Here is a 13,864-nt window from a genome sequence, read left to right on the forward strand (position 1 = left end):
TATATATATATATAGATATCTGTTGTATGATCCGTAAGCAGAGGGGGAAAAAGGAGGAGATACAGAGGACGGGAGGGGCACCTGCGTGACGGCCACATCATTGGCATACTGAATGCAAGAAAACATGCAACAAGAAACGCCAAAATTTGGAACCACAAGAACCTGGAATCAGTGGTGCACACCCTTTTTGCTCTTTTGCTCCCCCCCCCTCTCCCTAAGAACGGAAAAAAAAACAATCATTCTCTCGCTCTAGATTCTTGCCGTCGCCAATCCAGTACGCTTCACCTGGTGTTCTGAAGGGTGCGCCTGCGAAGGTGTCTCCTTGGGCCATCGCCTAAACGACACCGGGCCCTTGCGGCGGTAATCCGCCAACTCCTCACGGATGCGACACCGCAGCTCCGCAACGGTGACGTCTTCCCACTCATCCGCCTCCTCAAGCATACGCTTCTCCTGCTCCTTTAGCATTCCACGACGCGGGCGCGCGAGCGGCGGTGCGTTGGGAGGGGTCAACTTGACCTTGTCGCTGGTTGCGGCAAGAGCGGCCATACTCGGTCTCTGCCTGGGGGTTTTATNTTGGGAGGGGTCAACTTGACCTTGTCGCTGGTTGCGGCAAGAGCGGCCATACTCGGTCTCTGCCTGGGGGTTTTATCTCCTCCACTGCGCACACATCTGGCCGATGCAGCACGTTTGCGTGCATTTCCGCCGCCAACGGCCGAATCATTAGCACTCATTCTTGTGTTCGGCATCCGCATGGTGGAAGCCAACCGATTCTCAGACTGCTCCACATCGCCGTAGAGCAGAGTCTGGCCATGGCACAGCAGTGCCTCCATACGGTCGATGGAGCAGCGTATGTCATCAAACTCCCTCTGCTGTTGCCGGTGACCTAGCAATGGGGAATCAAAACCATCCAAATTTGCACGACCCGCCGCTGCAGCAGCCATTTTGTTTTGTCCTCCGCTATTGACGTGCAAATACAAACAGTCACCTTCTAAAGAGAATATACCAGCCTAGGCGGTAAGCGACGTGTAGTGAATCGACGAACTGTTGGGCGCCGCCAATTTCACAGGAAGCCCCAACACCCAAGCAGAACTGACCCGCAGCAGGGGGAGGGGGGAAGGCGTACACGGAATATGCCCACGACGTGCGTCTAGTATCGAATGCAGCGCGAGTAGGGGATTCTAGTGAGCTTGTCAGCAGGGGCCTTTTGGACGCGGTGTGAGGGGGATCCGGCTCTTTCACAAACCAGACGGAACATGCAAAGAGGAAAATATAGAATGAAGCGAAAACAAAAGACGTCAAGAAAAAAAGCTGGCACCCCCCAGTTCAGTTAAATGAGGCAGACAGAATCAACAGACCCGAGCCGCGCATAAATCCAGTACGCAGAAAAGAAAAGCGAGGTGAAAATAAAAGAGCCAACCAGGAGGAGTAGGGAAGTAGTCGAAATAATAGTAAGTAAAGATGAGGCCTTCTGACGAAGAATGACTACAATCAAACAGCAGTTTCTATCATCATTATCATCATCATCATTACCATTACTACTAACACACTACTACCACCACCACGACCAGAAGCAGCAGCATTGGCACTGCCGCATGTGCTGTTCTAAAATTCGATAGCACCTCCTCCTTCGTGAACGGGAGTACCCCTCTCTCTCTCTCTCTCTCTCTATCTATGTGTGTATATGATGAGGTTCTTCCATCGTTGATGCCGCCTCCACCACCACAGCGCACTTGCCTAATTCTGTTTCACCACAAATTGATTCATAATGAAGGGCAAAACAAAAAAAAGAGAAGGGTGCGACATGGGACCGGAAGAAGTTGTCTTGGCGTTATCACGGAAGATGCGCACATTTGTAGCGGTGGCTCAGCGCCTCCGCCTTCTGGCGGACCTCAAGCAACGACTCATCACCCGTCAAGTGCAGGTTGCTCAGCACGTAGTACGTCATCGGGTCTGTCAGAAACCCCGCCTGCCTCAACGTGCAGCTGCCAAATTCAAGACAGTACCGACGAAAGACAGGCGAGGAGGGACCACCGATGCCACTGCTGTTGCTGCTGCTGCTGCTACCGGCAAGAGTGCTGTGGGTGACATGACTCGGCGCCCTCACGTTGTTTCCACACGCCATCGGGCCATGGCCAGAAGCAGCAGAAAACGCTGGAAACTGAACGTCTTTCACCAGCTGCCACTCGCGGTGGCGCTCGAGCTGCTCCCGGCGCGCAAGCACACCGCGCAGAGTGCCCTTCTGCTTCAGGACGGCAGGCATATTCACCCGCCAGCTGCAGGTAGCCTCCGATGTTGCAGGATTTGCACGTCTCGTCGGCACAACGGTGGCGTACCGCTGCAGCAGTACTTCATAGGGCGTCGGCACGTCTCCAGGCGACTTGGCCAACCGAGCCGCAGAGGCGGAACGCGCGTGTCGCATCACCATACGGGCAGCACGCTTGCTGTTCGCACCTGCGAGGGCCGCTGAGAGCCTACTCTGCGCCGTTAATGCATCCCATTCCTTCTCAGTGGCCTGCATCAGGTCGCGAGTACCGACCGCGCTCACGTCCACGACATGCGCTAGGTTCGCCACAAGAGCCGCCTTGCCATAAGATTCAACGGCATCTGGCGCCGGCTTGCTGTTATTTGGCCTCACTCCCACCGCACCTGCGGATTGTTCCTGCGGCTTTTGCAGTTGTCGTTGCTTCTGCTGCTGCTGGCTCACTGTCATGCTCAACTGCGCCGTATGGCGTTGTCGATGTCTCTCTAGTAATTGTCGCGCGAGCGGACCGGTCTCCGTCGCGGCACCGAGCAGCGGGTTTACGGCCGACGCCTGCTGCTGCTGCTGCGCTACCGGGCCATTGCCGTGGCAGCAACGCCGCACAAGCCGTCGGCAACAGGCAGTAGAGCGTCTCATCACAGTACACGACGAGCCTGAAAGAAGGGAATCACAGAGAAGGAGAAAAATCAAAGAGGGAAAAGGAAAGTTAGATACAGGTTAGAAACCAAGACGCCTTCCCCAACAGATGATGCCACAACCATCTCCAATAAAAACAACAACAACAACAACAACAACAATGATAACAGCCGAATAAAAATGCATGCACATTTCTCTTCCCTTCTCGTCCCGCCCGGCTAGCACAGCAGAGCATATCAGGTACACACTCTGTGAGTCCACCTACCGTACTCACCAAGACCAAAAAAGCGGCAGCTAGAGCCAAGAAAAAGGGCACACCACATAACGGAGAGCAGCTTTAACTGAAAATCTACACGAAATGGCAGCCGCAGCGCCCGCTTCCAGCGTCATAATCGTCTCTGTCGCACTTCCAAGTGTCTGTCGCCACACCATCGCTCTTCCGCCAGCGGAGGACATCGCGCAGTCAAGACCCACTGCTCAGCAACACACAAAGTGTGAGGAGGTATCGGAAGACTTCATCGGAATCGAGAGAGCCAGGCGTGCAGCACCTCTCCACACAGCGGTACGATGTCAGCGGCATGCCGGCTAACTCCTCACAAAAGTCGCTGACGCCCGTGCAACAAACAACGCTTGCTGCTACAGCGCGGCTCTCTCCACCCGTTCCACGCAGCGTCTCCCCCCCTCCCCCTCTGGGGTGGCGTCACTGAGGACAAGATGAGTTCCACTACAAATCTTCTTCTCAGGGCGACTTCTGCTCTGTAGGCGCAACCACAGTGTCCCGTGCGCCCCCGCGGAGATGGGACGCCCCGGCGGCTGCCCCGGCCACATTCCAGGACGGCTTCCACACCCAAGAACTAAAACACGCAGAACAGTAAAAGGCGAAGAAGAGGAACACTCGAAGAGAGCGCCGGTCACCACCAGAGAAAATAAAAGAAAGCAACAACAACACCAACAACCAGACACCACAATGAGGTGAAACGCGTCACACTCATGTATGCATGTGTGGCTGTGTGTGTGTAGTCTTTAACACGAGATAGTGGGTGGTATATATATTGTAGAGAGAGAGAGAGAAAGGCGCGCGACCACGTGTCGCTGCTCACCGCCCCGCACCCTCTCCCCGTCTGTGGCCGTGCCACTGATGGCTCTTCGGCTTCTTCGGGCAGTCCCGCACCTCGTGGCCTTCATCGCCACAGAAGAAGCAGCACTTGCGCATCGACCGTCCGTCGCTGTGGAAGTACAGCTGCTCGCCCGGCTCCTGCAGCGCCATCAACATCCGCCGCAGGACGCCGTTCTGTACGCCCGGGCAATTGGGTGCGAGGTGCCCGGGGTCGAAGCAGCGGTAGCACGTCGCGTTCTTGTTGAACGACGTGTCATCGGCGCGCTCAACGAGCATGCGCTGCCGCAGCCGCTCCGACACCGCGTTGCGGTTGTACAGTTCCTGCACCGGGTGCCCCAGCAGACACTTGGGCCCGAGTGGGCAGAAGCCGGCGAGGTAAAACGGGCACGGCTGACGCTGCACGTGGCGCAGGTGGCACTGCGGGCCGAGCGGGCAGAAGCCACGGCGGTACGCGGCACACTCCGGCTGCCTCTCTGCCTGCACAACGTGCTGGAACGGGCACTCCGCGTTCGTGCACTCACCGAGGCGCTGGTAGAAGGCGCACGCCGGCACGTAGCGGTCGTCGTACTCGTGCAGATACAGGCAGTTCTCCCCGTTGACGCAAGCGCCGCGGAGCCAGTGCTTGCACACCTCCAGCCGCATCGTCTTAAACTGCGAGATGACGTGCCGCTCGGGACACGCCGCGCCGAGGCGACACCTGCCGTGCTGAAACGGCTGACAGATCTCACGCCGCTTCACGTTGGCGTGCGGCTCCGCGGGGAGGACGTCCTCGAAGGCGAGCGACGCATGCGCGGCGTCGTCGGTGAACATTTGCGGCGCACGTGTGGACACACGGGGAAAGCCCGTAGCAAGAAGGCGAGAGGGATGCTGCTCACTGCGCTGCACTACTGCTAAGGGGTGGCACGGGCGAAAAAACACCGCCGAGGGAGGAAGTCGGGAAGGCAGCAGGGAAGAAGCACTGAAGGACACATATACGCAGGCACACACACACACACACACACACACACACAGAGGAAGACGTATAAAAAAGAAGAACGAGTGGCTTCCTCATACTTGCACGTGTGCGTGCGTGTGTACCAAAACACAGAATGAGAACAGCTCGAATAAGCCGATTTCAGTCCCTGTGACGGATGAGGACGAGGAAGAGGAGGGGAAATGCGATAATGCATTACTCCTGTGACTTAGGAAGACGATCAAACGCTGCAGGCGCGCTTTGGAGAAAGTAGTTGTACAGAAATGTCTCCAACGCCACCACGTCAACAAGAGCGGCACCCCCGCCACTGCCATCATCACCATCTGATCCGCACTCCCCACCGGTAGAATGACCTCCAGTTGTGTCACGCCCTCCACAAAGTCGCAGCAACGCATCACACAGGTCCTGGGCGGAAAGGGCCGGGTCACATTCCCCATATTCTTCATCATGCCGCTCGCCAGAGGCAACACCACCGCCGTTTACGCCTCCCGATTCACGATCAAATACACCACGGTAGTGCAGGAATCCGCACTGCCCCTCCAACGGGCGGTCCCGCGTTTCCAAGTATCGGATGATGTAGTGGCGGAGGTAAAGCAGCATGCGCCGCACCACACCCGCTTCGGGGGTCAAATCCATATCACCACAAGTCTCCACCTGCTTCTGCTTCTGCTGGTGGAGCAAAAGCTCACTCAGCACCTGGTCTAACAACCGCCAGGTGGGCAGGCAGCGTGGAGCCGTGGCGAGCCGCACACAGCAAATATCTTGCACGACAAAGCGCAGCGTGTCTCGTGCGGCATCAAGGGCCAGCGGGAGGAGCACACCGTCGCGCTGCAGCATCGCCTCGCACGAGAGCTTCACCCAGTAGAGCATACAGTGGTGATAGACCAGACTATCCATCGCCCCCACCGCAGCCGACGGCGGGAGTGGCAAGAGGCCGCTCGAGACCCACCGTGTCGCGCTGGCGTTGCTGCATCGTGACAGTAGCGTCATTGCTGCCTCTTGCCATTCTCGCCGCACAGCAGGCGAGGCACCCTCTTGTTTCGTATGTCGTTCGAGCAGACTGTACGCTTCGTCCACGCGGCCAGAAACAAACGCAAGGCGGCGTGCTGCTGCGAGAACATTGGCGTCTGCCTCGCGGTGGCGTGGCCGCCGCCAGTCGTCCTCCACGCACGGCACGAAGGACAGCTTTCTTCTGTTTGCTTTGTGCCACCGACCGGGGAGTTTCAAAACAAAGAGAGCCAGTGGGGGAATGAAGGAGTTAGTGCATTGCGCGCTTCATGCCGCACTACCACAATTCTTTTCATATATCTCAGCACAAGCAAGAAGAAAAAAAGAAGATCTGCCGCCTTTGCGTGTCACACACACACACACACAGATGCTATTGGAATATTCTTTTGAATTGCCGCGCTTTACGTAAGGCGTTCTCCCTCTTTTCATCATCAACGAAAAAAAAAAAAAACTCCCTAAAGGCGCTCCAAGTTCCCCCGCACTAACCTCCTCACAACAAGCGACTCCACCCCCCAACGGGAGCGCATCCAAAATGAAAGCCACGCCCGACACGCCGTATCGCTGAGGCTCACCTTACGGCCATGGAATTCGTACGCCTTTGCCCGCGCGCACTCGTCGGCGTATAGTCCTCTATATTTCAGATGGCGATCAGAGAGTGTCAGCAACACAGTGAAAAGATTTTCCCGCAGGTGAAAGTACACGCCATTGCCGTTGCCGCATGTTCGTGAGTGATCATAGAGTTCAGGCGGAGACAATGCAGACTTTACGCAGAGAGACTGACCACAGTAGCAGCACATCACTAGCCGTGCCTCACTGTCACCACAGACAGAGCACACATTGGAAGAGCTACGTCTAAGCACCATTTCTTCAAGCGTGTCAGCAAGATGGAATATATGATGGAAGATATAATTTCGCCACGCTACAGGACCTTCATATGGCACTGATAGCGGCTTGCAACGCATTAGCTTCGCCACAGGGAGGGTCACCGCTGCCATTGACTCAGTTGACACCAGACTTTGTATGATCGACGAGAGCGAAACTGCCGGATCATTTCCTTGCAGATAATCAAAGGACCTCTCCGTCAGGTAGCACAACATTGTGAGCACCGCACACTGCCGTCCCTTCAACGTGCTGAGGCCTTCCGACTCCAATGGCGCGAGAATCGGTTTTTCATTCTCCCATTGCACCACTTGGACGGGGTTCGCTTCCGTGAGGAGCACTTTTAGCAGCGTAAGGCAGCTCAGCTCCCTCCACATAGCCATCAGCAGCCCATTGTAAGCCTCACCATACTCTCCTGAGTTAGGGGGAACGAGGGCAGCGTGATCACTGGTGAGAATGAGCTCGTTTGTGTGCTGAGTCAGCAACGTCACAGCATTTCCTGGAGCCTGCAACAGTCTTAACAGGAGCAAACACAACCCGTCACCGTCTCGAGTGAACTCCTCATACAACATGGGGGCATTTTCCTGTAGAAGCCTTGGGTCAAGCGATGACATGAGCGTAAACAGCGTCAAAAGCTCATTGTACTGCACTGCACCACCCGCCTTGACCCACTCTAGGGAAATGTGCATGTGGCTTCGAATGCCCCGCAGTGTTCCCGCGAGTTCCCACGTGCAGGAGTTCCCGTCCCGTGGCTCCGTATTCAACGACAACGCGTCCGCTTTCATTGTTGACGACGGCGAAAGGCCAATCTGAGCACGTGCAACGGCTTTCTGCATTTTTTGCACTACTTCCCTCGTCCACTTGCACGTCAGAGCCTCCTTCTGAATGTCTCTGTTCACAGCCTCGAACAACGATGATGACTTCTCCTCTGTGGCGTTTGTCGTCAACTTGGGCAGCGGACAAAGCGTCGTGCAGATCATGATGCACATCGGGCAGTTAAATTCCAACGGACCCAGTGAAGTTTGCCCATATATAGTGTCGGCAACCCTTTCCCAGAGACCGGCAAGCCGTCCGAACGTCTTTGAAACACAGCCTCGGTGTGCAGCATGTCCGCACATGTGGACATGTCCGTTCAATTTGTGTGCCACTTCCGCATCAAAGGAGAGTCGATATAGTGTATCCGAGCTAGAGACATTGCCAAAGAGGAAAAGTGATTCTTTGGTTGGGCTGCGGCACATGCAGCACTCAACATCCATAAGGCGCAATAACAAACTGGCAGTAACAGAGGTAGAGGGGTCAGAATCAGCCTCCGTCTTTTTCTGCACTCCATCATCAGCAACTGCTTTTCCAGCCGTGGATGCGCTATTGCTGCCGACGTCAATGGGGAGCGTTTCATCGGCTGCATTTATCAGCCTGGAAATATTCCTTGTATTACTCTTCCTCAGACGCTGTAGCATCGCTGCTTGTCTCTCCTTGCGGCTTCGGTTTTTCTGATCCTCCTGCTCGCGCCGCGCCTCACGCTGTGCTGCTTCTTCTTCCTCGAACGAGGAGGACAGCGCTCCCACATTGCGCAAGATGAATTCCGCCATTGGGACAATGCTGTACCCATCCGCCTTCTCATTTCTGAAATGCGTGCAGAGCTGATGCAGTGCAGCTATTGTTGTAACACCATGCAATGAGGGGGAGGGCGTGGATGATGGTGGAGGCAATACCTCGTCCGCTCGTGCCCCTGGAATGATTGGTATGCCCAGTTTGTCCTTTAGGGTTACAGCGCTCATGATGCCCTTCACTGGGTATAACAGCGCCAACTCCTGAGAAAGATAGCCCGATGGTGGCATGAACTGCTGCTGAAACGTCTTGACGGCATCCCAGTCAATCGTGTCGAATGCGGTGGTAGTGGTAGTGGTGGTATTAGAGAGGGCGAAGAGGCTGATCCTTCTGCAGGCTTTCATGGCCAGATACAAAACAGACACCGCGTGAACCAACGTCCCGTCGTTGACAACATTGCTCACTTCCTCAGACCTATTTCCAATCACGAAGTACACGTACATTTGAACCGAATAGATGGCTACAGAAAGCACAGCGGGTGTCTGTAGCAAAAGAGAGACTTTGTCGCGGAACAAGTCACATCTCACTCCCCCCTCTCGCTGCCCCTCATCACCGTCAATCCACCTCGATTTGGGCGGTGAAAACGCCACATGTGGCTCCCGGGGCAATGACCCCTTTTCCTCGCTGTCTTCCTGTGACATCAATTCTCGTCGTGCAAGTCGCGTGTACATATCATACAAGTCATACGCGTGCTGGTCCCGCAGAAGCGGGTGATACAGATTCAGATGGTTCCGCAATGTCGTCGCGTCCTTTACCTGAAACACACGCTCACTCCCCCGCTGCCGCGGCACGGCGATCTCTTCCAGTATGCTCGGAAGCATCACGACCGGGTCGGCACCCGGAAGGACGTGAGTAAACTCCTGCGCCGCCAATTCAGCCAGACGGACGGAAAACTCGTCCGTGGTCGCCATGCCATGCAGAAGCCGCACACGCAACGCCTGCCGCAGGTCTTCCTCATTGTCAATAGTAGCCCCACACTCCCCCATGCAGAGGGTAAGAACGAGACGTAGGAAGGACGGATAACACAGACCACTTGGCACACCCTGCATCGCGATGACGTGCCGCTGCAACATCTGAATAGCGTACTCCTCTGTCGGCATCACTAACATGAGTAGCTGCATCATGTAAAGATCCACCTCCATCTCCCATGTGACGTAACTCGTATAAAACATACACCGCAGCATCACATCACAGTCGCCGCGGCGCCAAAGACCCTGCTCCACCTGGCCCAAAAGAACAAGAGGCATGAGACACTCATCGAGCCAATACTCTGCTCGCCACAGTGTCGCCTCAAGCACTTCCGAAATGAGGCAGTGAAATGGCTCTTTACTTCCACCACATTCCGCCGACACCTCTCCTTGCCTTTGGTGGAGCCGCGCCCATATCCTTACAAGCACAACAAAGAAGCGCAAATGCGGCACAATAAAGGAGGTCGGGTTGCCCGTCTGTGGGTTAAGCAAGTCATAACTCGAAAGCCCACGCTCCTCTTCCTCCCCAGAAAGGACAAACGGCAGCTTTGCAAAGTCGTCCCGCTTTTTCGCAATGGTGGCGTTAATGGACTCCACGAATTCCCTCAGCAGTTCCCTCAAGTAAGTACGGTGTCTTCCACCCACCTCGATGCCATTTGCGTTGAACAACAGCATTGACGCGTCCTGCGGCAGGGCAAGGGCTTCGAGAACTTGGCGGTGCTCCGGAAAGTCGATGAGGGGGTCTGGCACCGCATCCCACGTTGGCGGCAGTAACTGCAGGCGTTCCTGCAGCCAAGCCGGAATCGGCTCGCTGCCCGAGATGAGCGCCATACCAATGCTGTACACCATATTCCCAACAGGGTAGAAGACTTCCCGAAGCCGAGACGCCAGCTCCATAGCGTGGTCCCTCAAGACAGTGTATTTGCGCGATGTTGAGTCTCCCTTCTCGCGATGCACGTTGCTGTTACTACCGACAAGACACAGCAGCTTGCACCACGCACGGAACAGCAGGCGCGAAGCCACTATTGCTTTCGTGTTCTCCGACGAGGTTATTATGTTGGTGATTCGGTGAGAGCAGTACATGGCGGGGCTGGTGGAAAGAGGTAGTTGCTTGTGGCGTTTAGACACTAGACAGATGAAGTATAGCAGAGCCGACAACTGCCGATGGAGGATGGTCTCGCGGCCAATCACACACTTCCAGTGTGGATGCGGCGCATTTAGAAGCAAGGCATCCACCACATTCTTCACGCTTAGAACTTGAATCATGAGTGACTCAACGTGCAGCTCGTGCCGAATGGAGATTCGCTCGGCATACTTCAGCAGCAGCTCTGCAAACGGGACGCGGAACAACGGGTCGATGACGCAGCTGTCCAGCAGAGTAAGGAGCGAATCATTCCAGATGAGGAGATCCTTGGCGTTCGTAAGTTCGAGTTCAATAAGAAACACCTCTTCCACACACGGCAAGGGCTGCTCTACCTTCACCTCCACGGAAGTCGCCCAGGACTTGAAGGGGCGTGGCATAAGTGCCGGCCCCATCAAGCTAAGGCACAATATGCGTCGGGAGCTCTCAGCGCTCTTCGCCAGCAGCTGTGTCACGGCGGCCGTTCGTCGCAATAGCCGATCCACCCAGTGCTTCATCCATTTGGTCCTCTCGTCATCGCCCAGCTTCTGCACTTCCATCTGAAACAAGCGCATAATTGTGACATGATACTGCGCCAGGCCGCGCAGCACCACCTCCAACCATCGTTTCTGCACTGCACTCAAGACGGTGGTGGGGTCGTTGTTATTCTGGAAACCCCTGTGCCGCGTACAGAAGGACTCGGGATTCCAGGCACTTGAATCGCCACAGTCACAAATGCCACCCCCGCTGCCATACCGCACAAGGTGATTGTGGTCCACGCAAGGTGAGTTCTGAAAGCACTCTGCGCACATCACACACAACGAATCCACCGCACACTCCCTACAGTAAACAATCGCCTCGTGCCGCATTATTGTCCGTCCACACACATGCGATGTGCCCTGGGACGCTATCTGGCGACACGTCACCTCATCTACGGTAAACTGCAGCCACCACTCCACCAATGGCAGACGACCGGACTTGTACTTATCATGCGCCAGGGCGTCGCGCAACAGGGCGAGGCCGGCATCAACAACCTCCTGCAGCTTCTCTGGATGCTCACGAAATAATTCTGCGCAGTCAGGGGAGACGCGACGCTCCAGCAGCACCGCCGCTCGCGTCTCGAGCGCCTCCGTTCGTGCCACCGGCTCCCCCACACTGTCGCTGGTGGCGTAAAATGTTTGCAGGTCTTTCACTACCATCGCCTCCAGCCTCTCCCGATCAGCCTTGGATACCGTTGCGTTCTGCCTCTCATTGGAAAGGTTTTGCTGCTCGGCGTATGCCACCAAGACCCGCGTGGTCCACGTTGTGGGGTCCATCGGGTGTGAATTTCCCCCGAGAGACATCCCGGACGCAAACACACGCAGCAGCGGAAGAGCACCAAACACAAAACCACGATTAACTCAGCCGAGCGCAAGCAAAGCAGGTGTAAACTTATGTACCAGTTAACTGAAGAATCCCTAGGTGTAGTGATCCCTTGAAATGCACGAAGGGTTCCTGAGAAGCAAACAAATAACAACAACAAAAGATAAATAAGTGGCAAAAACTACGCCAATCCATGCGAACAGGAGCAGTACGCAGCAAAAAGGGTGGGGGCGGCGGCGGCGGGGAACCCACATGGCCGCCGGTGAGTACCCAACACGTTAGGGGCGCCCCACGCAGTAGAGCACACACAAAAGAAAAAAAACGGGCCAACACAAACAGGCAGCAAGGTGTAGCAGGAACCGTGGTGCGGCAATCAGCGCCTTTACAAAATGCGTCAGTGCGAGCGCTTCTCGCTGTCTATCCACCTTCCTCCCTCCTACACACAGTCTATCACGCACCGCTGTGTCCAAAAGGGCCACCTTATAACAGAACGCAAACAGAAGAAAAAACAAAAACAACAAAAAAAAGCTCAGAAAAGAAAGCCGAGAATGTGAACGCCAAATGTGAGTCTTTCCCACCATCACACACCCACCCAAGGAGCCGTGCCCCGGGCATTCACACGCGTCCCTGTGGTGAGTGGCAACAGGGACGATGGAGCGCCCACCCCTTAAAAAACGTCCTAAAAAGGAAAGAAAAAGGGAAGCGCCTCTTTGTTGTTGTTTATGACCTCTCTGCGGCCCGCCCCCCCGGAAGTTACTGCTTATAAATGACTCTTATCATGGTTCCCTCCCACAGTGGATGAAAAGAAGAAGAGAACGAGAAACCAAAGAAAAAAGGTTTGTTACAGTTATCAGAAATCCGTGCCGAGCGAGAAAATTTTTGTGCTCCCTTCCGCGCTCATCACGCCTGCCTTCTGGTACTCACCGACCTTCTTCTCAAAGAAGTTCGTCTTTCCCTGCAGCGAGATCATCTCCATGAAATCGAACGGGTTCTTCGACTTGTAGTACCGCTCGTTTCCGAGCGCCACGAGCAGCCGGTCCGCAACGAACTCAATGTATGTCGACATCAGGTCCGAGTTCATCCCAATCAGGCGCACCGGGATCGCATCGCAGATGAACTCACGCTCGATCTCCATCGCCTCACAGATGATCTCTTGAATACGCTCACGCGGAAGCTTCTGGACAATGTGTTTTTCGTATAGCAGGCATGCAAAGTCAGTGTGCAGGCCCTCGTCGCGCGAAATGAGTTCATTGCTGAACGTCAGCCCTGGCATGAGGCCACGCTTCTTGAGCCAGAACAGCGCGCAGAACGAGCCGGAGAAGAAGATGCCCTCAACAGCGGCAAACGCGACAAGGCGCTCAGCAAAACACTCGCTGCTGCGGATCCACTTAGTTGCCCACTTAGCTTTCTTCTCAATGCACGGGATAGTTGAGATGGCGTGAAACAAGCGGTCCTTTTCGACTGTGTCCGTGATGTAAGTGTCCAGCAGAACAGAGTACATCTCAGAGTGCACGTTCTCGATGGCGATCTGGAACCCATAGAAGCAGCGCACCTCCGGTGACTGCACCTCCGTCATGAACCGCTGTGCCAGGTTCTCCAGCACGATCCCATCACTTGCGGCAAAAAATGCCAACACGTGCTTGATGAAGTGCCGCTCCCCGTCGTTCAGCTTCTCCCAATCCGTCATGTCATTGCCCAGGTCAATCTCCTCCACTGTCCAGATGCTGCTCTCCGCCTCCTTGTACTTCTTCCAGATGTCGTGGTGCTTGATTGGGAAGAGGACATAGCGGTCGGGGTTCTCCCGCAGGAGCGGCTCCACCATCATCTCACGCGGACGCTTCTCACCCATACTTAATGTCTGTTTATTTCTGTGTGTCTTTTTTTTTGTTGTGGCTTTATGCGTTCTTATGTAAGATACGCCAAGAAAAAAAAA

At 55.2% G+C, this 13,864-nt stretch overlaps 6 protein-coding genes across 6 annotated transcripts; all 6 read right to left on the reverse strand.

Moving 5' to 3' along the window:
* Positions 1 to 249: 249 nt before the first annotated feature.
* DQ04_00781000 (hypothetical protein) lies at positions 250 to 546 on the reverse strand (the record flags this gene model as incomplete). Its single annotated transcript, XM_009309693.1, has 1 exon — positions 250 to 546. One exon carries the CDS (start codon positions 544 to 546, stop codon positions 250 to 252), a length of 297 nt encoding a protein of 98 aa, XP_009307968.1.
* A 1,285-nt stretch (positions 547 to 1,831) lies between these two features.
* On the reverse strand, positions 1,832 to 2,896 carry DQ04_00781010 (hypothetical protein; the record flags this gene model as incomplete). Its single annotated transcript, XM_009309694.1, has 1 exon — positions 1,832 to 2,896. The coding sequence occupies one exon, from the start codon at positions 2,894 to 2,896 to the stop codon at positions 1,832 to 1,834; it is 1,065 nt and encodes a 354-aa protein (XP_009307969.1).
* A 1,096-nt stretch (positions 2,897 to 3,992) lies between these two features.
* DQ04_00781020 (putative cleavage and polyadenylation specificity factor 30 kDa subunit) lies at positions 3,993 to 4,823 on the reverse strand (the record flags this gene model as incomplete). The annotated part of the gene is made up of 1 exon (XM_009309695.1): positions 3,993 to 4,823. The coding sequence occupies one exon, from the start codon at positions 4,821 to 4,823 to the stop codon at positions 3,993 to 3,995; it is 831 nt and encodes a 276-aa protein (XP_009307970.1).
* Positions 4,824 to 5,181: 358 nt separating this feature from the next.
* DQ04_00781030 (hypothetical protein) lies at positions 5,182 to 5,976 on the reverse strand (the record flags this gene model as incomplete). The annotated part of the gene is made up of 1 exon (XM_009309696.1): positions 5,182 to 5,976. One exon carries the CDS (start codon positions 5,974 to 5,976, stop codon positions 5,182 to 5,184), a length of 795 nt encoding a protein of 264 aa, XP_009307971.1.
* Positions 5,977 to 6,449: 473 nt separating this feature from the next.
* On the reverse strand, positions 6,450 to 11,885 carry DQ04_00781040 (putative ubiquitin ligase; the record flags this gene model as incomplete). Its single annotated transcript, XM_009309697.1, has 1 exon — positions 6,450 to 11,885. One exon carries the CDS (start codon positions 11,883 to 11,885, stop codon positions 6,450 to 6,452), a length of 5,436 nt encoding a protein of 1,811 aa, XP_009307972.1.
* Positions 11,886 to 12,781: 896 nt separating this feature from the next.
* On the reverse strand, positions 12,782 to 13,780 carry DQ04_00781050 (ribonucleoside-diphosphate reductase small chain; the record flags this gene model as incomplete). The annotated part of the gene is made up of 1 exon (XM_009309698.1): positions 12,782 to 13,780. The coding sequence occupies one exon, from the start codon at positions 13,778 to 13,780 to the stop codon at positions 12,782 to 12,784; it is 999 nt and encodes a 332-aa protein (XP_009307973.1).
* Positions 13,781 to 13,864: the final 84 nt, after the last annotated feature.

The sequence above is a fragment of the Trypanosoma grayi genome, assembly GCF_000691245.1.
Source record: "Trypanosoma grayi strain ANR4 Tgr_78_V1, whole genome shotgun sequence".
In the NCBI taxonomy this organism is placed as follows: domain Eukaryota; phylum Euglenozoa; class Kinetoplastea; order Trypanosomatida; family Trypanosomatidae; genus Trypanosoma; species Trypanosoma grayi.